The sequence below is a fragment of the Oryx dammah genome, unplaced genomic scaffold (genome assembly GCF_014754425.2).
Source record: "Oryx dammah isolate SB20612 unplaced genomic scaffold, SCBI_Odam_1.1 HiC_scaffold_4, whole genome shotgun sequence".
NCBI classification, from domain to species: domain Eukaryota; kingdom Metazoa; phylum Chordata; class Mammalia; order Artiodactyla; family Bovidae; genus Oryx; species Oryx dammah.
Window position 1 is genome coordinate 83,436,358 of NW_024070188.1, and position 23,521 is coordinate 83,459,878.

Below are 23,521 nucleotides of genomic sequence, written 5' to 3' on the forward strand. Positions count from 1 at the left end.
TATTTCTCCTTTAGCAGTTACCGGTATTTACTAGAGGTACTGTCAGTCAAAAATGTGTAATTTACAAAAAAAAGATTTATTGTTTCACTTAATAGATGATTCAATCAAATTGATTATAATAGAGAAAGCCAGCTGTGGCTTGTGGACAGGCGGAAAGGTTTTCAGAGTTCATGACAAGCTAGAGCCTTGCCTTTTATTCCCATTTTTTCCCATTTTCCCCCACTTTTTATTTGGTACTCCATTCATCACTGTCCCACAAGCCATCAGTTTTCTGTCACATCACGGCTTTGCTTCCTGAAGAAGCACTTCTTGAAATTACAAGTAGTTTGATAAACGCTTGTTTTTGTTCTGCCAGTCTGATTTGCCTTATTTAGCTGTAAACATTCTCCCTTATAGATTGTGAAGTAAAAGTCACTCAGTCATATTTGACTCTTTGCGACCCCATGGACTATACAGTCCATAGAATTCCCCAGGCTAGAATAGTAGTGGGTAGCCGTTCCCTCCAGGAGATCTTCCCAACCCAGGGATTAAACCCAGGTCTCCCACATTGCAGGCAGATTCTTTACCTACTGAGCTACCAGGGAAGGCCTGTTTATAGATTGTCACCACATTCTAATACCAGGGCAGGGGACTTTTGTTTTTTCTTTTAGTTTGAGTTAATGAATTCTGGAGAGTACAGAATTGTATAGGATGTTGATTATTATTGCGTTTGAAAAGTGTGTAGCCTTAAGGACCTGACCTGTCACACTGTAGCACAGAGGACGGGAGACCAGGTCCTCCCAGTAGCAGCTGGGGGTTGCTGCCGTGGAGGCACGGCAGCTGGGGAGGATTTCCGAAGGTGTAGGTTGGGAAGGGGCCAATGAGAGGAACACTGGGGCGTGGCGTCCGTGGATCAGGGTCATGGGGACACTCAGGGAGCATCAGTCTGGTTTGGTTGGATCCTGGGGTTATAGTGGGAAGGAGTGGGGGTGCAGCTGGTAAAAAATCGGGTGGGCAAAAGTCAGACTGTTGGGAGATTCTGAATTTCTTATTCTAAGCCCCAGAGAGTCATCGAAGATTTTGGAAGAATATTTTGGAATACAGTATAGGGGACTTGCTTGAAAAGTGAAAGTGAAAGTTGCTCAGCCGCGTCCGACTCTTTGTGACCCCATGGACTATACAGTCCATGGAATTCTCCAGGCCAGAATACTGGAGTGGGCAGCCTTTCCCTTCTCCAGAGGATCTTCCCAACCCAGGACCGAACCCAGGTCTCCTGCATTGCAGGCGGATTCTTTACCTGCTGAGCCACAAGGGAAGCCCGAGAGTACTGGAGTGGGTAGCCTGTCCCTTCTCCAGTGGATCTTCCCAGCCCAGGAATCAAACCAGGGTCTCCTGCATTGCAGGCGGATTCTTTACCAGCTGAGCTACCAGAGAAGCCCTCTAAAAGTTTGGCCCACTTTAATTTAAGGTTCCAATTCTCACATAATCCAGTGAATACATCCCATTCGCTAGCTAACGAGCAATAACGTGAATCATCCCATCTGGAAATAAAAACTTCATCAAGCTTAATCTCTTTTTTCTTAAAGAGTGGCATTTTGTCTGCTTACAGTGCTAATTAACGTTTTGCCGAAAGCTTTCACTTTTCGTCTCAAGTTCGAAGGATTTGTTAACAAAATAAGCTGTTGATTATGTACAAATAAATAATACAGATATTCATTAGAGAGTTATCTAGCTTACTTTCAATATGCTAATGTTAAAGGAAAAGAGAAAGAGCAGAGAGTACATCACCAAATTGGGTTTTGACCAATATCCAGACTTAAACAGCGCTGGGAAATCCCGTGTCACAGCACATCTGGAGTCCCAGTTGGGAAAGGGTCATTGCATTTGTGTGTGTTGAAGGGTGAGTGGAAAGGGAACCGAGCTTGGAGCTGTTGTACTGTTGGTTAGGGAAGACAACAAAACTTGTGCTAGGGCAGGGCTTTCCAACCCCTGTACTGGTGACACTTTGGGCCCGTCAGTAATTGTTTGGGGAGCTGTCCTGTGGCTCAGGTGGTAAAGAATCCACCTGCAATGCGTGAGACATGGGTTCGATCCCTGGGTTGGGAAGAGCCTCTGGAGGAGGACAGGGCAACCCGCTCCAGTATTTTTTACTGGAGAATCCCCACGCACAGAGGAGCCTGGGGGGCCAGAGTTCATGGGGTCACAGAGTGAGACACAACTGAGTGACTAAGCACAGCACACACCCGTGTGTTGTAGGGTGTCTGGCAGCATCCCAGACCTCTGCCCAGTGGATGCCAGCCGGTTTCACAAGTCTCTGCCCACCCCTCCCCACACCGGACAGCCAGAACTATCGCCAGCATTGCCTGTATCCCCTGGGGTAGCAAAATTGACCCCAGCTGAGAACCGCCCTGAGGGGGACGAGGACAGTGTGACTGGTAACACTTTAGAGGTCCCTTAGAAACATGTCATTAGTTTACTCTGTGGCACTGAAATCCTGCTAACACTTGAGCAAGCACCAAGGGGAGACACACCTGTGGTTGATGTGTAGAAATGTTGAGGCTGTAAGCATCTAGTCAAAGACCACCATGTAATCAGGCATGGTATTTCAAATGGGTTGTTTTCCTCTTGTATTTCATCGGGTCTTAAGAATACCTAATACAAATAAAAATACCAAACTTTTCTTCTTTTGTCATTACTTTTGAATAACCAAAATAAATATGACTGTACTGTGTTACAGTGGTCAGTGTCTGTATGATGATGAAAGGAACCTTCCTCTAAAATAGGATAGACGTTGTGTGATCTGTTCCGTTTCGGATTAATCATGGTTTGGGATTCTTTAGAGTGATGCCTTAGAGCTCTGCAACAGAATAAGTGATGCCATTGACCGAGTGGACCACATGTTCACTTCAGAATTTGATGCTGAAGTTGATGAATCTGAGTCTGCTACCCTGCAGCAGTATTACCGAGAAGCCATGATCCAAGGGTACAATTTCGGGTTTGAGGTAGGTGCAAAATAAGAGGCAGAGCACGGTACAGTTTTGCCATAGCTTTGTAACTTACTGACAAAAAGCATTAGGAATCTTGCACGGCACATCTCATGATCCCATTATTGTAATCACAGCTTAGTCTAGAATGTCATCTTCCACCCTTGCTGGATGTCAGAAATGTTGGGTTACTTTTAAACTGTCAGATAGATACCCAGCTTTTAGATTTAAGCTTATGAGTAAGACCTTTGTGAAACTGCATTTGAAGACATTATTTTCTCTGTAACTCTTCACACACTTTTTACAATATGTAAAGTTCACTGGCTTTGCTTCTTGTTTTTAGAAAAATGACATTTAAACAGCATTATACAGTGTGTTAAGTATTTGTGTCATTGTTTTCTTCTTAATTTTGATATACATGAAATCTTTTTACAGTATCATAAAGAAGTTGTTCGTTTGATGTCTGGCGAGTTTAAACAGAAGATAGGAGACAAGTATATAAGCTTTGCCCGGAAATGGATGAATTACGTGCTGACTAAGTGTGAGAGCGGCAGAGGGACGAGACCCAGGTAATGACCACGCAGGATGGCTCCTCCCTGAGTCCCGTATGGGCTGGAGACACCCCATTCTGATGTTTATGGGGGTTTCTGAGCAGATGACGGAAAAGCATTTGGAAGTCTTTGACAATAATTTTTTTTTTGTGTGTGTGAACCTATCCACATAAAAACTCCAATAACTCTTGAAATACTTTTCTTTTGTAATCGTCCCAAAATGAGTTATCTTTAAGCAGTTCACATTCTTCCTGGATAGGTCTTCTTAATTGCTAATCTTTCCTTCTTTCCTGGTAAAGTTTACACCCATTATTTAGTGTTGAATGGAAAAGAAATCAGTCACCAGTTCCTTTACTAAGAAGCCTTCCTCAAAACGCCCTATAATCGTACTGAACACGAGGCAGATAGAGACACAAATGTGTTTTGTCCTAGGTAATATAATTTTCCAATCGGATTGCTTTTCAGCGTTGCATATACTAAAACGGCTGTGGCACTTGCTCAGTTGTTTTATGACTGTTGAACTTCTCTGCGTAACAGGTGGGCAACTCAAGGTTTCGACTTCCTGCAAGCCATTGAGCCTTCGTTCATCTCTGCTCTGCCAGAAGACGACTTCCTGGTATGGGATATTCTAAAGCATTTTTCCTTAAAGAGCAAGTTGATCGTTCTCTATTTCTGATTGTGTGGAAGTTTTTTTAATTAATATAGAAAGTGGTTCTTCAGTATTTTCACCTAATCGTAATATTAATGCTGAGACGTTACTGTACTCTGATAGCAGAGAAGGACGTTCCCTGCTCTTTTTGTTAACAGTGCTGTTGAGCTGACCAAGTCAGTATACAGTTGTTTATGCAGCCTGGCACCTACAAAATATGTGTCAGTTTTGTATTTTATAAAGTGCTGCTGCTTTTTAGCAGCTTAATGAAGCGGAGGAATAGCTATTTCAGTTCAGTATGTGTCTTTTTTTTTGTTTTGACTGCCATGCATTACTGTGAGATCTGAGTTCCCCGAAAGTGAAAGTGTTAGTTGCCCAGTTGTGTCCAGCTCTTTGTGACCCCATGGACTATAACCCGCCAGGCATCTCTGTCCGTGGAATTCTCCAGGCAAGAATACTGGAGTGGGTTGCTATTTCCTTCTCCAGGGTATCTTTCTGACCCAGGGGTCGAACTCAGCTCACCTGCATTACAGGCAGATTCTTTACCGTCTGAGCCACCAGGCTGCCCACTGGTTCCCTGACCGGGGCTCGAACCCACATCCCCTGCAGCGGAAGTGCAGATTCTTAGCCACTGGCCCACGAGGAAAGCCCAGTGTGCGGTGTTTTAGAGCCTCATGCCAAAGGTTAAATGTTAGCACCAGTATTCAAATAAATTCTGTCAGATCAAGATGTTCAGATTCGTTCATTTCAGCCTCCAAATAGAATGATCACAGGAGAAGCCCTTTGCCTCTGCTTGTCATTGCACTCTGGAGAGTTGAATGCCAGTTTGCTTTCCCTTATAAAAATGGAATTGTATATTGTGTTACCTTAAATTATGTTCAGTGTGTGTTTAATTTGTGTTCATACCTGTGTTCTCTTAAACTAACTTTGGAAATATTTACTTGAGGGAAGCATGTTTCTTTTAAATATGCTGAAAGCTTAATTTGTGCTCTAAACTTATATGATTGAGAAAGTGTTTTTCTCTTCTCCTTTCCCATTTCCTTCGGTTTCTAGAGTTTGCAAGCCCTGATGAATGAGTGCATCGGCCATGTGATAGGAAAGCCGCACAGCCCTATTACAGGTTTGTACCTTGGTAAGAAAGCAGGAAAAGCGCCTCTCCTGGGACGAGCACATTGTCCCGATACTGCAGCCATTTAAAATGCTTCGGAGACTGAGAACATTCAGGAAAATGACAATGAAAGTTATAGGAATGAGGTATATACATATAAAACTCCACAGTAGCTTTTCTGAATTTAACAAGAATATTAAAATGTGAACCCAAGGTGGTCCATGCTTGCAGCAGTATTAAATAATTTTTTTTTGTTTTACATCACCACTCATTCCATTCTCCCCCTTCAACTCTTTCCTTCTGGGGAGGAGAGACTTGGAGAAACACTTCCTGTTGAGAAGCAAGGCGTTTCTTGCCGCTGGTGGTGAGTGTGATTGTTCTGCCCCTGCTTCCTCACCTTTGGAAGGAGGATGAGTTTATTTTCTTAACAGCTTTCCCAGGTACCCACATTCTTCACCTATCTTCCCAACTAGAAGATTCCTAATTGCTGCAACCCCCCCACTTCTGTTTGGTTTTATTTTAAAAAAGAAAAAAAAATTATCGTGCTATAGTATACTCAAATTACAGTTTTCAGTTATAGTTAATATATAGTTTTGCAGTGTATGTTAAAACTTTAAAGCAGAATATCAGTAAAAAGCTATCTTACCCCATTCTTGAGATAGTAAACAAAAGCAAAACTATGTTTATGTGTAATAACCAGAAAAGAAAACTTAGACATTCTTAACAATTTTGATTACACAAAATAAAATAATTCATAAATGGTTAATTTATTAAGCAGCGGCATTATCTTAAAGGGTGCTTGCTAGCTACTAAAAGTTAGTAGACTAGGTTTTAATGCTTGATTTGTGTATCTTTAAAATTCACCCAGTTTGTACCGCTTTTTCTCATTTCTGTGAAATGAATGATCATTTGTAAAACTATTTGAACATTTTATATAAAATGTTCCATATTCTCATCAAAATCTTCATTAAGCATATTATCATAAATACTTTGAGTTTCTGATTTCCTAAAACATTTCCATAAGAATACATGATTGTTCAGTCAGTCAGTCGTGTCCAACTCTTTGTGACCCCGTGGTCTGCAGCATGCCAGGCTTCCCTGTCCTTCACTATCTCCCAGAGTTTGCTCAAAAGTAAAAATTACCTCTCTAAAATATTTTTATCAGATTTATTGAAGTAAAAATTACTTCTTCAAAATACTTTATGCATGAGGAATCATTTATAGAAGAAGAAAACTGCAGTGCAAAAAAAGCACGTAGAAAATGAACGTGTAGAAGAACGTTACAAGAGAGGAAAGCTCCTCCCTGTGGAGCAGGGGCTGTCAGTGTGAGTCACTGCCGCGCCGCTCCCCACGCCGCTGGTGGGACAGTCGGTTCGTGGCTCTGTCTGTGGACACAAGGTGTTCTTCGTCCTCCCTGCCCCGCGCTGGCCTGAGAACCAGGTTGCCCCAGGGTCACGGGAGTTGAGCGACCTGGGGCTGCTTTTTGAACATTTTTGAGCCTCCCCTTCTAGTGCTTAAGATCGGATGCTGAGGAGGGTTCGGCAAGGCGCCCGCGTTCTGTGAACTGCAGTGTCTGCACACGGCAGGACTCACCCTTTGGTCGTGTGCTCTACCTCACAAGAAATGAATGAGTGTGAGAGCGCATCACTGCCGCCGTCCCTTGCTTTCTGCTCCCCCTCGACTCTCTCACCATGAGAATGGCCGGATGCTCTGTCATCGCAACCAGATGATAGCAGTCTGGTGTAGAACTTTCTGTTTTTCTCTCTGTACCCATGTAAGTACACAGATGCATTCTACCACACCTTTCTTCATCGCTCATATAGTCACATGTGCATGCACACTGTTGCTTTCTTCCCCCTCCTGTTTACTGTATAAAAATTGGATCACTTTGGATATTGATCTCTGACAGCTGTCGACATCCCTGCATGCCAGCACGCGTAGGCCCTGCTCACTCTCTTCAGTGGCCTTGTATCCGTCGTGTATCTACTGCAAGTCTTTCCATCGTTTCCTTACATGTTCTGTTAGTTTTGCCATGAAGAGCATCTCTGCCATAAATGTCCACCACTCGTGAAATCTGAGCATCTCTCTTACGTTTATTGAATTTTCTTTTCAATGAAATAGCAGCTTTATAGCAGTTACATACACATATTCTTAAAAGAAATGTTTTGTTTCATGGACGAAGAATGTTAAACTTGTCTGTGTTTTAACGATGTCTTTTTTATACCTTCACGGGAAATTTTTGTAGTAATTTTGGCTCAGTGGTTCTCGGTATGTCTGCTGAATTAAAGACATCACCATTCTTAACAGATCTGTTTGTCTTTCTTTTTGTCTTTGAATTCGCCTAGAGTTTCTTCCATCTAGGACTATAATACTTGCGATAATGAGCCATAGATACAAATTGCTTCTGAACATTTCCTTGATTTTTGTTTTTCAAATTTTCCCTGTAGATGTCTCTAATTTGGGTACTTCTCTTTCCTGTGTAATGTTATTAAAAGTAAACAGAAACCATGAAAAAGGAAGTCACATCATTCAGGGTAAAACATATTTAGAATAAAACATTGTTGTTCCATCACTAAGTCGTGTCTGACTCTTTGGACTGCAGCGCTCCAGGCTTCTGTGTCCTTGCCTGTCTCCCAGGGTTTTCTCAAACTCATGTCCACTGAGTCGGTGATGCCATCCAGCCGTCTCATCCTCTTTCTCTTCTCGTCTTCTCTTCCAGCCCTCAGTCTTTCCCGGCATCAAAGTCTTTTCCCATTGAGTCGGCTCTTCACATCAGGTGGCCAAAGTATTGGAGCTCAGCAGCAGTCTTTCCAGTGAATATTTGGGATTGATTTCCTTTAGGACTGATGAGTTTGATCTTCTTGCTGTCCAAGGGACTCTCAGGAGTCTTCTCTAGCACTACAATTCAAAAGCATCAATATTTTAGCACTCAGCCTTCTTTATGATCCAACAGCTGCACATGACTGCTGGAATAAAACATATGAAGACTGAAATCGTTAGCGTATGAAGAGAAAATACAGTGTTTTAAAAAACTAATGGAGAAGGAAATGGCGACCCACTCCAGTATCCTTGCCTGGAAAATCTCATGGACAGAGGAGCCTGGTGGGCTGCAGTCCATGAGGTCGCAAAGAGTCGGGCACGACTGAGCAGCTAACACACTTACACTTAAAAACTAAGGAAGGTTAAAACAAAGTTAAAAGTCAAAAGAAAACCTGTTAGGGACAAACAGACAAAATATATCATATTTATGACTAGTTACATTTAGTTATTGGGAAAATAGAATTGTCAGCATTTTTGTAGTTACTAGGTAAGGTGTGTTTTAAATTGTGTTTAAATTTTTATCCCCATTTACCTTCTACCAGAATATTTAAAAGAAGAAAAGAATAGTCAGTTTAAACCAGTGCCCATCCTCCTGGTTTGGTTTAAAGGAATTAAACTCCCTGTCTTCAGGAAAATGACAGTGATCTGTCCTCAGCTCAGAACCTATTGAAGAGTCACCCCCGACCAGACTCTCTTTAAAAGTGGGGACGACGTGACTCCTTTTTAGTAAAGAAATGCTGCCTAACATGGTAAACATTTTCATCTGTCTCCTCAATGGGTCGCGTGTCATACATTTCATATATTTCACTCCAGGATTTAAAAAATGTTTTTGGTGGAAAAAAGTTTGAATGTGTAATATAATTTTATTAGCTTCCAAAGAGTAACATTCTTCCAGCGTTTGTATAAGTAATATGATTTTCCTGCTTACATCAATGGTTCTGTTTTAGTCACCAGCAAAAGTAAGCCGCCTCCTGTCTCCCCTGATTTGCCTGCTCTGACAGTTTTCTGCTGGTTCCTTTAACAAGTTGTTTTTGTCACTCTTTTCGCTGACAGCCATTCATCGGAACAGCCCCCGCCCCGTGAAGGTACCTCGATGCCATAGCGACCCTCCTAACCCACATCTGATTATCCCAACTCCAGAGGGATTCAGGTAACATCTGATTATCCCAACTCCAGAGGGATTCAGGTATTTGGTGCCTGTGTAGTTGTTTGCTTTACAGATTCTTCTCTGGTGTGCATCTGATCTGAGAGCTGCTGATGCTTGCTCTGATACCAAATACTGTTTTCTGTGTTGTTTATACATTTTTAAAAGCTCTTATTTTCGTTGTCTTGAAGACACACCACTCTGCCTTAGTTACAAAAGGAGACTTGCACATTTAAAGCACACTTGTACCTTTCAGGATAACTTTCTCAGCTTATTTTTAATTGCCAGCTACTAAATGCTTTCCAGCTTCGGAATAATTCTTTCTTTTCCTTTCTTTGAAAAATAACTTGAGGAAAACAAATTTGAGTGTGCATAGCATGGTAAACATTTGAAAAGCAGAACTAAATGTCATTTTAAAAGCTGGAGATAAAAACTGGAGTGACCCTTCCAGTCTTGACTTCCATGTGTGTATGTAACTATGAGGCAACTTAAATTTTGAGTGAGTTGGAAACTCTCATACATTCAAAACACTTCCCTTGAATGTGGTGGCGTTCCCGCACATGGAAGTGGTGAACGTTGCTCTCCCCTGAGAGTCAAGCAGTTTTTAAGTTAGTTTTATTTTTCACAATGCTTGGCTAGGAAAGGACAGTTACTGGTAAAAATAGCTAGCTTGAGATTAGTTACTTTTTTTCACGTGCGTGTGTGCTCAGTTGCCTCAGTTGTCCGACTCTTTGCGACCCCAGGGACGGTAGCCCACCAGGCTCTTCTGTCCGTGGGATTCTCCAGGCAAGAAGACTGGAGTGGGGTGCCATGCCTTCCCGACCCAGTGATGGAGCCTGCGTGCCCTGTGTTGGCAGGCCGACTCTTTCCCACTGAGCCACCTGGCCTGAATCTCAGAGAGCAGTCTGCACTTTCTGTCTGGAGATGACTCTTTGCTTCCTCACCCTGTGTTATCTTTTCCTGAAACCACGCGAGAGCCCGTCCCCTTCCTTGCCTGTGTTCCTGAAGCTCTTCTTCTCCTCCCAGCGCCCGGAGCGTGCCCGCGGATGTGCGGAGCCTCGGCAGCCCCGCGCCCGCGCCCGCCGCCGCTCGTCCTGGCCCCTCGGGCAGCGACCCGGCACCGCCCAAGCCCATCAGCGGTGCCCATGAGACCAGGTAGTCTGCCCTGCCCCTTGCCCCGATGTGGTGCCCGTGAGACCAGGGGTCTGCCCTGCCTCTCGCCCCCGAGACGGTACCCATGAGACCAGGGGGTCTCCCCACCCCTCAGCCCCCACCCCCGCACTCCTGTGGTGACCTCGGCTCTGCGATGTGTCCCAGGGCTCGTGGGGCTGCTCTTGTATGGCCGGGCAATGCTCAGGGGCCCTCCTTGGGGTGTCCTGGCCCCAAGGCTCCAGCACAAGGAGATCATCTGCCCGAGTTTTATATTTCTTTGGCACAAACATTAACCCAAATGACTCGAGTTTCTGCCGATAACCGTGCAGGGAGGGTCAGTGTAAAGAAGCTGGTCCTGTGGTAGGAGAATTCTTGCAAGTGCAGTGCCTTTCCTGCGGAGTTTCTCAGGGGCCCTCAAAGGCGACCTCTGTCTAGGTCATACCTAGAAGTGGTGGTGGTGATTTATGTTCTTTTTTAATCTTTTTTTAAAATCACTTTTCAAACTCAGTTTCCTGATTTACACAGTTGTTGATTAGAAGTAGTTTATAGTGGGTGGAAAACCATTTCATGAGGTTTGCATCTCGTATGGAGACTAGATCGTTACTAGAGAGAGCTGTCAGATGCTTGGCAAGCTCCAGACAAGCGTGAGCCTCTTGCCTGACATCTGCTGTGTCAGTACTGAGGCCGTGGCAGCTTCTCCCATTTTGGCCGAGTTATTTGGTGGTGGGGCAGCGGGCGGCGGGGGGGGGGGGGGGGAGGCTTGTAAGGGATCTCATCAAGGTCTCAGATGCTTAAAGGAGAAAGGACATTTGGTGGCTCTTAACCCTTGTGCCTGGTGACAGAATGGACACTGTCGGCCTTCTCATCTTCCCGTAAGGATGCTGACAGAGTCAAACAAAATAGAAGAAAAACGATGAAACTGGGAAAGAACTCGGTGCTCTTTATCCTGCTCCCAAGAAGAAATATTAGCATGTTGGCAGAAAGGTGACACGTGGTTTTAGAATTTAAAATAGACTAAAGTATTTTTAATTAATTTATTTTTAATTGAAGGATAATTGCTTTACAATATTGTGTTGGTTTCTGCCATACATCAACATGAAGACGAAGATATTTTTAGACTTAGTCTATAGCAGTCTAAAATGTCTACAGATATTTCCCATTTTTTCATGCATTAAAATAATTAATATTCCCTAATTTTTAGTAACAAATGTTTGTCTATAACCTAAAAAAAGAAAGCCCAAGTATTTTACAGCTTAAGCAGTCAACTAAAAAAAAATTAACAATTAACATTGAATAAATTCCCATTGACCCTCTTTTTCCTGTTTAGAACATTTCACGGCAGACATTTCCACGTGCGCTTCATGGCCGTGTCGGGGGTTGCCGCTGTCTTTTTTGTTAGTTCTGTTTGGGAAGTGATGAGCCCTGAAACACAGCCATAGTTGAGAACACTCAGCCAGAACTGTGCTTCCCACGGACTTCTCCAGAACTGAAGGTCTCGTGAACTCTTGGTTCAGGCTTTTGTCAGTCAGGGGTGCGTACCTTGAAACAGATTGTTGTGCAGGCAGTCTGTGCCCACCCTTGGTCTCAGGCCCTGCCCAGGTGGTTTCTCAAGCATGTTTTGAGCAGTGTTTCAGAAGTGTTCTTCGTTTATCCTTTAGGACAGTCCTTGAGATCTAGACATTTTACTTCCGTCATAACGTGCCATCCCAAAGGCCTTTCCTCACCGAGGAGTGAAGTGATCTGTACTTCCTGGCGGTGTGTGTGACGGGAGGTAGGGGGCCACGGGGCCAGCCCCCTGCCACCCTCCAACCTGAACCTCTGCTGCAGCCTCCCAGGCTTCCATGCAGGGGCCACATGGTGCCTCCAGACGGGCTCTCCGCACTGCCCCTGGCTGGGATGGGCTGAGGGAGGCTGGGTGGTTCCCGGGCTCCCTGACCTCGGCAGCCTGCCTTAGAGACATCAGCCACAGGGAAATTTTTACTTTGCCCCACGGCATCCGATCAGCACTTTGATTTGATATGGTTTGACTTAGGAAATGGGCTTCCGCGATCTTAGCATTGTCAAGAAAATAATCTTCCAGTGTTCTGCTTGCTGGTAGCCCTTAACTGGTTTGCGAGACCCGGTTGTTTATTTTTCAGGAATTGTGCAAGTCAGTTGTTAGACCACGAAAACTGTTGAAGTCTACAGACTCCCGCTCCCCCTGCAGCGGGCCGTTAGGCTTTCACTCATACGCCATTTGGTTGAAGTGTGTTTTCTTGCCTGTTGCCCTGGGAGAATCTGAGGATGTGGAGTTGGCTAACCTCCTCGTTGGGAAAGCAGGAAGATAGGGATGTTGCTGGCTTCTCCGTGGTCCCAGGTTTGGCACAGCTTAGGAGGAGGGTGTTTTTCCTTCACTTCAGCATCAGTGGTGTTTTTCCATGAAACGATACCAAGACTTCTCGGTGAACTGCGTAGCAGGAAATGTCCTCCTCACTCCAGACTTAACATGGACTGCGCTAGATTTGAGAGTGTAGGGAGATAAAAAATAAGCCTTGCACACTTCATAATTTGTGAATGTCTGTCCAGTAGACCATGTTTCTTTAAACCTGCTCAGTCTGTAATTAAAAAAAAAAAAAGCATAAAAGCTACCATACTTCATTATATCATTCGTTTAAAAAAATATGCACTAAACTGGTTAATAAACTAACACCGTGTTTATTTCCGATGATTTGAATTATAATTTAACGCTTGCCCTTATTTAATTCTGGGCTTGATTTACGCTTTTGTGGACTCATTCTGGATTGCTGAACACTTCTGGAAAAGCCGCAACTTAGCTTTGCCCTTTACATGTTAAGCTTCCTGCTCTTCTGCCCTTTTGCTTGGCTACTGCTTAAGAAATGGTTAGACATTCCCTTCCACTTGCTCCTGTAGAGACTTGAGGTCTTGTGAATCATGTAACAATTTTAGCACTTTAAATAGAATTAAGTACTTGAATATAATGTGATGACCATCTTAAATATCAGCCAGATTTGGCTCCTAGTTTTAATCCATCCCGGGCTTAAATTAGAGAGCTTTCCACACACGTCAGCAATACTTCAGTAACTACTGTTTTGTTTTTATTTTTGTTGCTGTCTTTAACATGAAGCCATGTATTGTGCAGCCAGTTCTCCTGTGTTCTCCTTCCAAATCCCAGAGACAGGTGTCTTGGTAGGGGCGCTGTGGGGTGAATCAATCAGTCTTGGTTTGGGGGCTGTCCTTCTTGTAGTCCTTTACCCATGGATGCCTGATGTTCTTGGGGGCAGAGTCACCCCCAGTTGAGAATCGCTGCTCTAGAAGACTCTGACATATCTTTCAAGTTCTATCAAATTGATAGCTTAATTTTTGAAATGTTAAAACAGGGGTTCCAGCGTCCCTGAAAATGACCGCCTGGCTTCCATCGCAGCTGAATTGCAGTTCAGGTCGCTGAGCCGCCACTCCAGCCCCACCGAGGAGCGTGAGGGTGAGTGTGAGATGTCCCCTGCGTCCCCCGCCAGCCTCGCTGCTCGTCCTGGACCACTGGCTCCCGCTGAGAACAAGGATTGACAGAGCCTTGGGAGAGGTTTAGTGCTGGGCACGTTGGCCTTTCAACATAGATGCCTTTCTATGTGTGCGTTTTCTCCCTCTGTTGCTAAATAATTTTTGAAAATTATTGTTCCTGATATTTTAATTGAGCACTCTTAATTCACTTTAAAAATATAAAGTGGCACTGTGCTTGTGGATGACAGGTTTTGTTAGAATGCAGAGCTAGGAGTCTTTGCCCAGAAACTACACCGTTGCTCCTGTAGCTCTACTATGCTCTTGGGGGGACCCCCTCCCACCCACCCCCAACCCCCCCACAAAAATCCAGTTTTTGCTCAGTATTCTGTTGTCTGTTACTTGTGGAAGCTTAATGTAGTTAAAGTCCTGTAACCCCATTAACAGCTCCTTAGTTTGGTGCTGTTTGCTCTGAATGATTGTAGAGACAGCTTTTCACACTCACAGCAAACAAATCAATCACTGGGAATGACAGACTGGTGGTTCACTAATCATCACTATCACCTGCATTTCATTCTGGCTCTGAATCAAATATGCCTCTTTGTTTTATAAGTCTTATTAGTTTGTATGAAAAAATACTTTCTGCAGAACCAGCATATCCAAAAGGTGATTCAAGTGGGTCAACTCGAAGAAGTTGGGAACTTCGGACGCTTATCAGTCAGACCAAGGGTAAGAGAAAGAATGTTGAATGTTTAAGCAGAAAGCAAACAGTTTCAGCTAAAACATGCTTCAGCCTATGACTTACTCGACCTTCTCCGTTAATGTTTTACGGTCCCTTTTGTGCCTCTGGCATCACTTCCTGTGTGTGCTGTGTGTGTGCAGTTCCTGTTTCTTATCATTATAAGTTCCTCTGGAGCAGGAATGTGTTTCTCTCAGTTTTGTATTCTTTAAACAGGGTGATGTTCATTTTATGTGTCACGTGGGTGGGCCCTTCACATAATCCTTTGTACATGGTGTGTGTTAAGTCGCTTTAGTCATGTCCAACTCTTTGCAATCATATGGACTGTAGCCCACCAGGCTCCTCTGTCCCTGAGATTCTCCAGGCAAGAATACTGGAGTGGGCTGCCATGCCCTCCTCCAGGGGATCTTCCTGATCCAGCGATCGAACCTGCATCTCTTGTGTCTCCAGCATTGGTAGGCGGGTTCTTTACCACTAGCGCCACTTGGGAAGCCCTTTGTACATGGTCAGTTAGTCAGTCAGTTCAGTCGCTCAGTCGTGTCCGACTCTTTGTGACCCATGAATCGCAGCACGCCAGGCCTCCCTGTCCATCACCAACTCCCAGAGTTCACTCAAACTCGTGTCCGTCGAGTCCGTGATGCCATCCAGCCATCTCATCCTCTGCCGTCCCCTTCTCCTCCTGCCCCCAATCCCTCCCAGCATCACAGTCTTTTCCAATGAGTTAACTCTTCGCATGAGGTGGCCAAAGTACTGGAGTTTCACCTTTAGCATCATTCCTTCTAAAGAACACCCAGGACTGCTCTCCTTCAGAATGGACTGGTTGGATCTCCTTGCCGTCCAAGGGACTCTCAAGAGTCTTCTGCAACACCATAGTTCAAAAACATCAATTCTTCGGCACTCAGCTTTCTTTATAGTCCAACTCTCACATCCATACATGACCACTGGAAAAACCATAGCCTTGACTAGACGGATCTTTGTTGGCAAAGTAATGTCTCTGCTTTTGAATATGCCATCTAGGTTGGTCGTAACTTTCCTTCCAAAGAGTAAGTGTCTTTTAATTTCATGGCTGCAGTCACCATCTGCAGTGATTTTGGAGCCCCCAAAAATAAAGTCTGACACTGTTTCCACTGTTCCATACATGGTAGGAATATAATAAGTACTTGTGAAATGAATAATCACTTATTTATTATGTTAAGAAGCTGAGAGAAAGCATTTGTCGTACACAGCAGGTGATCGGTCCGTATGAACCAGAAGAATAAATAGAAAGGGCCCTGGTCTAGCACAAAATGCTTTTGCGTATTCTTTGTCATAACAGTCTTGAGCCATACCTAGGCAGAACGGATCCTGTTCTCTTTTCGTAAATGATCCAAGTTTCTGAGAGGCCAGATGTTTGGCCAAGGTCGCCCGTGCTTGCCCCCACAGCACCCCTCTGGGAACATGTGTGACTGAGCAGGAGGGTTGTCACCAGGCCTGGAGCAGTCACGAGGGGCTTCAGGGAAGGTCGAGGCTTGGGCTGGCCCCTGAAGGAGAAGGAGGTCTGTGTCCAGCCAGAATGGAAAGTACAGAAAGAGAAACGTATCTGGAGGCCCAGTGACTTAAGAGCAGTCCAGCGTGCCCGGCCCAGTCTGGCGAGCGCGGGTGTAAGTGGAGGCGGAGCTGAAAGGGTTCGGGGAGGTCTCGGCACAGCCAGTCTTCAGCTGTGGGCTTGGTGGTCCAGGCCTTGCGTGCAGACCGCGGGCAGCCCCTGAGCCTCTGCAGCGTGCAAGCCTCCCGTGTTCAGGGAGTGGGGGGCGGGAGGTGAGGAGGACGGCGGGGCAGGCCTGGGTCGCAGGGGGAGGTGGGGAGCAGGCCTGAGCGCCATCGCAGGGAGTGTGAATGAAGATGCTGACCACAGGGCGTTCAGGAGGCAGGAGCAGTCGCAAAGCCGCATTCGCCAGGCCAGGCAGGTGAGGCGCCTGTAGGGTTTGGGGGTCGGGGGGCCGTTCATCAGCTTGAGCCCAGTGGCAGGGAAGGGAGTCTCCCCAGGGCCTCTTACATCATCAGCGGTTCCCACGGATACCAGGTCTTTGTGATAATTTTCAAAACAAATACTTTGTGGTCAAGTAAACTTGGGAACTCTTGGAAGAGTTACAGTTTGCACAGACATCTTAAAAGACTAGGAAATCTTGAGAAATGTTTACTATAAAAGAAAAGACGATTTCCCAGAAGCATTTAACAGTGGAGCCCCTGGCCCGACAGCTGTGAACCTTGATCAGTGCCAGGCAGGCGCGATGTGCCACGTAGTGGGGGAAGGGAAACAGGGACCCCTGCTTTTAGGAAGTGATTGTAGTTGGAGCTTCATAAATCTCTGGGAACTTCTCTTCTCAGAGTAACCTTTCAGTCGTCGCAGTCCTCAGCGATCGCTTTGATAGAACATTCAGGCTCTTAGATGCCTCCTTAGGGCACTGCGTGTGAGAACTGCAGAGCTCGAGAGCTTTTCACATTATGGATTGTGACCTGTTAGTGGGTTGTTGTAAAATCAGCACACACACACACACACACAAATTGAATGGAGACCCAGTCACATGGAGAAAGAGTAATAGTGTTTCATGAAACGGTTGTTTTAGATATCCATGTAAAAGATACTTCTTTCTATAAATCATGATAAAGTAAGTTGGAGAAATAGAGGTGGCTAGATGGAAAAATAAGGAAAGATAATAACAAAAGCTAAAATTTACCCAGTTTTTCATGTTCCAGGCACTGGGCTAAATGCTTTATGTGTGTGATTTCATTGAATTCTCATAGTATCTCTGAATGAAGTATTTTTGTTTTGGGATTTGATGGCTAAAGAAGGTAATTCACTTGTCAATTTTCAAACACCTAGAGAAAGGTGAAGCCTGGGTTTTGTTCCAGCCATTCTGACTCTAGAGAAAGGAAAGCTTTACTCCCTTCCCAGCAGAGAGCAGAGACAGCTTCCTGGAGGGAAGTAGAGCTCTGACAGCTGGAAGACCGGGAGGCGTGAGCACGGGCGAAGATTGAGGCGCGGTGTGGTGTGCTCCTTGGAGGCTCTTCAGTCAGGCTGGTCCAGAGACTGCGTTGGGGCCAAGGGGTAGTGGCCAGGAGAAGCGAGCCTGGAAAGACCCTGTGTGATGGCCTTGGACTGTTGGTCAGCAAGTTGGGATAAACCATGAAATAAATTATGTGGGTAAATAGTGTGATCAGATTTTACGTTTGAGTAAGAGAACTCTGGGGGACTCCTTTGTCGCTCAGTGGTAAAGAATCTGCCCACAACACAGGAGACCTAGGACACAGAGCTCGATCCCTCGGTGGGGAATATTGCCTGGAGAAGGAAGTTACAGCACACTCCAGTATTCCTGCCTGGGAAATCCCACAAACAGAGGAACCTGGTGGGCTCTAGTCCATGGGGTCGCAAAGAGTCAGACATGACTGAGCAGCTAAACAGTAAGAAAATTCTGAGCAATGAGAGCAAGTGGAGGGGAGAGACTAGAGGCAGACAAGTGGTGACTGCAGAGTCTAACCAGCCTTGGGAGAGGAAACCATTGATTCTGTCTGAGTAGCTTCTATTCTGTGTGTGTACTTCCCTGTAGTGGATTGTATGCTCTGAAGATGTTAGCTTTGGGGACTTTCATTCAAGTGCTGTGTAGCTGAATAGAGGATGCTTGATGGAGCGCTAATGTCTGTGGCTGTTTTTATGATGATTTGCTGGAAGTCGACTTGATTGTGGTTGTTGGGATGACTGAGTTTACACTTCTGCCTGCAGACACCGCTTCTAAGCAAGGACCCATAGAAGCCATTCAGAAGTCAGTCCGACTGTTTGAAGAGAAGCGGTATCGAGAAATGAGGAGAAAAAACATCATTGGCCAAGTCTGTGACACCCCCAAGTCTTACGACAACGTCATGCACGTTGGCTTGAGGAAGGTGACCTTTAAGTGGCAAAGAGGAAACAAAATCGGTAAGGAAACTCAAGAACAGGACACAAAGATGGCCCCTGTTAGAAATAACAACAGTCACACTTTTTTAGGCTAAGTCTCCCATGGTTGGTCTTTCTCTCTGACAGGCGTGGCAAATATACATCCTCTCTTTTGCACAGGGTTCTGATTTTTTTGTTTCACTTGTAAGATGTGTTCTAAGAACAATGTAAAAGAGATTTTTAAATGATTCATTAAATGGAATAGTTCTGCTTGATAACTCCAGAAATTGCCAGTGGAGAACTCCATAACTTTTACTGCTTTGGACTAGTCTGTATTCTTTACATCTTATTCCCACACGATCCTTATTGAAGCGAGACTGAATACAAATGCCAGTGGGGCAGTGTCTTCAAAAACATTAATTAATTTCCAGATGAAACAGTTTCCTGTTAAATGACTAGTGATAGATTGTGTGGAGAAGGAGCTGATGAAGTTTCAGACCTTTCCCTCTTTCAAATGCATTTATCTGTTGAGCATTTAGGTCTGAAGACACAAACGCAGTTGTAATATAGGATTCTGTGAGCCTCAGGAAGTTTTTGTAGAGCTGTCAGGACAGAAGACACCAAACAGAATCAGACCCTTTATAAATGGTGTGAATTCTCATTGTCAGTCTTATGTGGCCATATATCCCCTTAGTTTAATGTCTCAGAAGGTGTCTTAGTAGAATACCCAACTGACATCCCACATGCCTGGACAGACAGCAGGGAGGCCCGTTGGGATGGCAGCCAGGCCTTACCCCGGCCGAGCCCCTGCCCCTGGCCCAGACCTCCCCCAGGGCCATAAGGGGCTCCGGAGTATGCCAGGGGCTCAGGGCTTCAGGCCTCTTCTGGGATTTGCCGGTCAGTTCTATTCTGTTTACAGGTATTTACAGGTAAGACATAGTGAAAAGATTGCCCGAGACTTAGGTTATCAGGGAGCGTTCAGAAATAGTTTGGCTATTGCAGTAGTAGACTGTGGTAAGCACGATTCTGGGTATGTGAACGTGGAGTCGGGGTGGGAAGACATCACTGTACGCTGGAATGAGTTAGCGTGGCCTGGCCTTGGTGGCTGAGAGCAGCGCATCTGTCCCTGTTCACAGGGGAAGGGCAGTACGGGAAGGTGTACACCTGCATCAACGTGGACACCGGCGAGCTGATGGCCATGAAGGAGGTGGGTGCCCGGCCCTGCGGCCTCTGTGTGCGGGACCCTCGGAACGAGGCTTGTGTTCACGAGCTGAGGGCTGGCCCGAGTGCTCCCCCGGGGCACCGTTTCAGACGTCTCAAACGCTGACGTTTCCCACAGTCTAGGCGTTTACACCTTTGGGGCCATGGGGCACTTGGTTGGGGGGCTTGAGGGACGTTTGTGATAAGGTTCAAAAATGAGCAGCCTGTTAACTGCTGGAGGTAGAATGTCAGGAGCCAGGAACGCCCAAGGAAGGACCCCTGGGAGACACCGAGGGCTGTGGCGGGCGAGGCCAGTGCCCTGAGCCGTCGTGGGGCGCCGGGCACGTGCGGCCCCGCCCGTCAACCCCTGCAGCATCTCCTCATCCTTGCCAAGGGGCACTTAGGTCGGTTAATTCAGTCTGCAGTTAGGAAAGTGCTCCGCTGGCTGCTGTCTGAGTGTGTACTCTAAAGCAGGCAGGCTTAACTCATCAGCAAGGGGAAGAGAGCCCGCCCGGAAGTCAGGTGGGCGCATTTCTAGTTTGTGCCGGTTTCCTTTTCCAGATTCGGTTTCAACCCAACGACCATAAAACCATCAAGGAGACTGCAGACGAGCTGAAAATCTTTGAAGGCATCAAGCACCCCAATCTGGTTCGGTATTTTGGTGTGGAGCTACACAGAGTAAGCCAACTTTGATCACACTGTGCGGTGTGAGCGGTCAGTGAGGGCGCAGGTGGGGTCCTGTCCTACATCACAGGTCTTCTCATTTCAGAGCACAGTAACTTTGCCTAATTATCAGGAAATCTCCATGAGTTACACCATTTCTGCCTTCTCTCTGAAACTAGAGGAGTCCTTCCTGAAATGTAAGTTGTAGACCGTAGTCATTAACCCGACATTATAAAGCACTGAAACCCATCCTGCCAATCAGAAGATTTCTCTAGTGCCCCCCGACGCTGCTGTCGCTTGCTTTTTTCTTTCCCCCCTTTGGTTTTTTGCCGAGCCACTACTGAACACACTATTCAGTCATTTTTTTTTCCCCTTTTGTTTGTATTTAAAGAACCATTGCAAAATGAGAGAAAGCGAAGACCTCAGCTTATTTTCCCCTGTGTGTTTAGCAGTAAACACTTGGAGGGAAAGAGGATCGCCTGGAGCTTCTTGGTGGAATCGGAGCTTCTGGGGAAGTTGGATACTGGCGATTTTTAATGTTTTTCATGGATAAATTCATATCTGAAAAGGATGTGTTTCAGTACTTAATAATACATTTATAGGGACAGTCCTGTTGGTCCCTGTCTGAGATTATATAGCAGACTGAAATTTCAGAGGGTTACAGACATTTATCACCTGTGATTCGGCGATGGTCTTATCCCAACGAGCTGTATAATTCCAGACAGAGGAGGCAGGCAGAGACACCGCTTTTTATAGAGGAGTTAGAAATGACCGTTTTGAGATGAATTCAGACTTCAGGATGACCAGTGTAGCTGACCCTTAGAAGGAAGCGTCCTCGGGGGCGTGGCCAGTGGAGCGTTCCAGGCTCTGCACTCAGCACCCAGGTGGACATGGGGCCCTGTGTGGTTCCCCCCCCGCAGGAGGAGATGTACATCTTCATGGAGTACTGTGACGAGGGCACCTTGGAAGAGGTGTCGCGGCTGGGACTCCAGGAGCACGTCATCAGGCTGTATTCGAAGCAGATCACCGTGGCCATCAACGTCCTCCACGAGCACGGCATAGTTCACCGTGACATTAAAGGTGATCCCCGCACTCCCCTGCCTGCCAGGGCGTCAGCTATGCCCAGCACGGGGTGGCTGCCCTCCCTTCTCCAGAAAGAAACAGTTTTACTTTGAATATTCTTCTGTAAAGAACCCAGCATTGAGAAACTGTACAGGCCACACACCTCCTTCCAGGAGCACGTAGCTCTGCTCTTTATACTCAGCACTACGTTTAGCCAGATCTGTGCCCCAAATGAAACCTGCTGCTGTATAGGCTGATTTGGCTTGTGATCAGAACATCCTTTCTTTCCCTTCTGAATTTGAATGTGAACATGTAAAGTGACGGTGAATCAGGAAGGCTGGTGTAAGTTACGATTTGCAGCAGAGTTTGGGGAGAGCGCAGTTTATTTGGGTTTCCCTGGTGGCTCAGATGGCAGAGAATCCGCCTGCAATGCAGGAGACCTGGGTTTGATCCCTGGGTTGGGAAGATCCCTGGAGGAGGGCGTGGCAGCCCACTCCAATGTTCTTGCCTGGAGAATCCCGTGGACAGAGGAGCCTGGCGGGCTACAGTCCATGGGGTCACAAACTGTGGAACATGACCTAGTGACGAACACTTGGACTTCAGGGTTTATTTACACCCCCTCCTCCAGTGCGGAGTCCTGCTCGAGGTCAGCTTGGTCACACTGACTGAAGGAAAGTACTAGCCCTTCTCGTGTGAGGGGAGCAGCCATGCTTATCCCAGAACTGCCTCCCTTGTGTTTACCTGACCCATACCATGCCCCTGATCTGTGTATTTGGGAGTCTCAGGGATAATTAGAATGACAGATTAGGTTGGTCTCTAACTGACCCCAGACTGAACGATTTCATTCTCTCCCTTAACCTGAGGCCAACCTACACAGGTTCACTGTAGATGGCTGGACTTGCAACCAGGCATTAGCCTCCGTGGGGCTGGGCCACCCCAGGGCCGGCTTCGCTGGTGGAAGAACGGCCCACACTCTGTAACGGCTCCTGCATGCCCGGTGTACCCCAGTCTCGCTGGGGTACCCGCCCACCCCGTCTACCACATGGCTTTGTTGTCTGGGCATTTGCTTTAGCTCTGGGTGAGGCCATGGCGTAGCCCAACACCACACTCAGGAAGTGGTACCTCCGTGTTGTTGGCTGTGGCCATAAAGAGAATCCCTCAGGGCCCTTGAATCAAGTCCGTCCCTGTGCATCCGTGTGCTGGTCTTTAGAGCTCAGTGTGGCTGAGAGAGGGCCTGTGAGTCACCTCTAGAACCATGCGTTAGCGCAGTATGCACCGGGGGACCGCCTGCCCTGGGAGCGGGGAGGGTCAGCAGCTCATTGTGCAGCTGGCTGTCTAACATGAGGGCTCTATATGGCCTTTGGAGGGAGGTACCTTGGACAGAAGGCTGAACCGTGTAGCTCGGTCAGAGGGGTTCAGGCCTTGTAGCCTGCAGGAGGCGGGGCCGCCCCGGGAGATGAGCAGTGACCCCAGGTTCCAACTGGAGTACGAGCCAGGTGTGTGCGCTGCTCCTGAGATAGGAGACGTGCACAGAACATTGTTTCCATCAGCCTGGACTCAGTCTGATGGCAGCTTCGGATGCATCTCTGCAGACCAGCAGAGAGAGAGAGAGTGTGTGTGTGAGAGAGAGAGTGTGTGTGTGTGTGTGAGTGTGCATCTGTGTGTGTGTATGCATGTGTGTGTGTGAGTGTGCATCTGTGTGTGTCTGAGTGCGTGTGTGTGTGTGAGAGGGTGTGTGTGAGAGCGTGTGTGTGAGCATGTGTGTGAGAGCGTGTGTGTGAGAGCATGTGTGTGAGCGTGTGTGTGAGTGCATGTGTGTGTGTGAGTGTGCGTGTGTGTGTGTGAGAGAGAATGTGTGTGTGTGTGTCAGGTCTCGATTACACTTGCTTCCTGGTATGGCCACTGCTGAGCCTACACCAGCTCTCCCCTTCAGAACTGCTACCACAGGCATTTGTGATTTATAGGTAATTTCTCTTTCACGTATCTCCTTGGGTTTTTAAAAAATTATTTCATATTTGGCTATAGTGGGTCTTCGTAGCTGCACGCGGACTTTCTCTGGCGGTGTTGA

At 46.3% G+C, this 23,521-nt stretch overlaps 1 protein-coding gene across 4 annotated transcripts in view; it reads left to right on the forward strand.

Annotated features, from left to right (window-relative positions):
• The window catches only part of MAP3K4 (mitogen-activated protein kinase kinase kinase 4), a 106,046-nt gene that overhangs the window by 76,525 nt on the left and 6,000 nt on the right, over positions 1 to 23,521 (forward strand). The window contains exons 12-24 of one of the 4 annotated variants that reach the window (XM_040238937.1): positions 2,820 to 2,981; positions 3,399 to 3,532; positions 4,052 to 4,130; positions 5,217 to 5,283; positions 9,145 to 9,241; positions 10,262 to 10,390; positions 13,765 to 13,865; positions 14,528 to 14,608; positions 18,379 to 18,570; positions 19,665 to 19,735; positions 20,290 to 20,406; positions 20,498 to 20,588; positions 21,312 to 21,458. In XM_040238937.1, the coding sequence (XP_040094871.1) occupies positions 2,820 to 2,981; positions 3,399 to 3,532; positions 4,052 to 4,130; positions 5,217 to 5,283; positions 9,145 to 9,241; positions 10,262 to 10,390; positions 13,765 to 13,865; positions 14,528 to 14,608; positions 18,379 to 18,570; positions 19,665 to 19,735; positions 20,290 to 20,406; positions 20,498 to 20,588; positions 21,312 to 21,313 (1,323 nt within the window). In that variant the 3' untranslated portion in view covers positions 21,314 to 21,458. Of the gene's footprint in view, positions 1 to 2,819; positions 2,982 to 3,398; positions 3,533 to 4,051; positions 4,131 to 5,216; positions 5,284 to 9,144; positions 9,242 to 10,261; positions 10,391 to 13,764; positions 13,866 to 14,527; positions 14,609 to 18,378; positions 18,571 to 19,664; positions 19,736 to 20,289; positions 20,407 to 20,497; positions 20,589 to 21,311; positions 21,472 to 23,521 lie in introns of those variants that run through there. The other 3 variants (XM_040238934.1, XM_040238935.1, XM_040238936.1) reach the window with 3 other exon arrangements.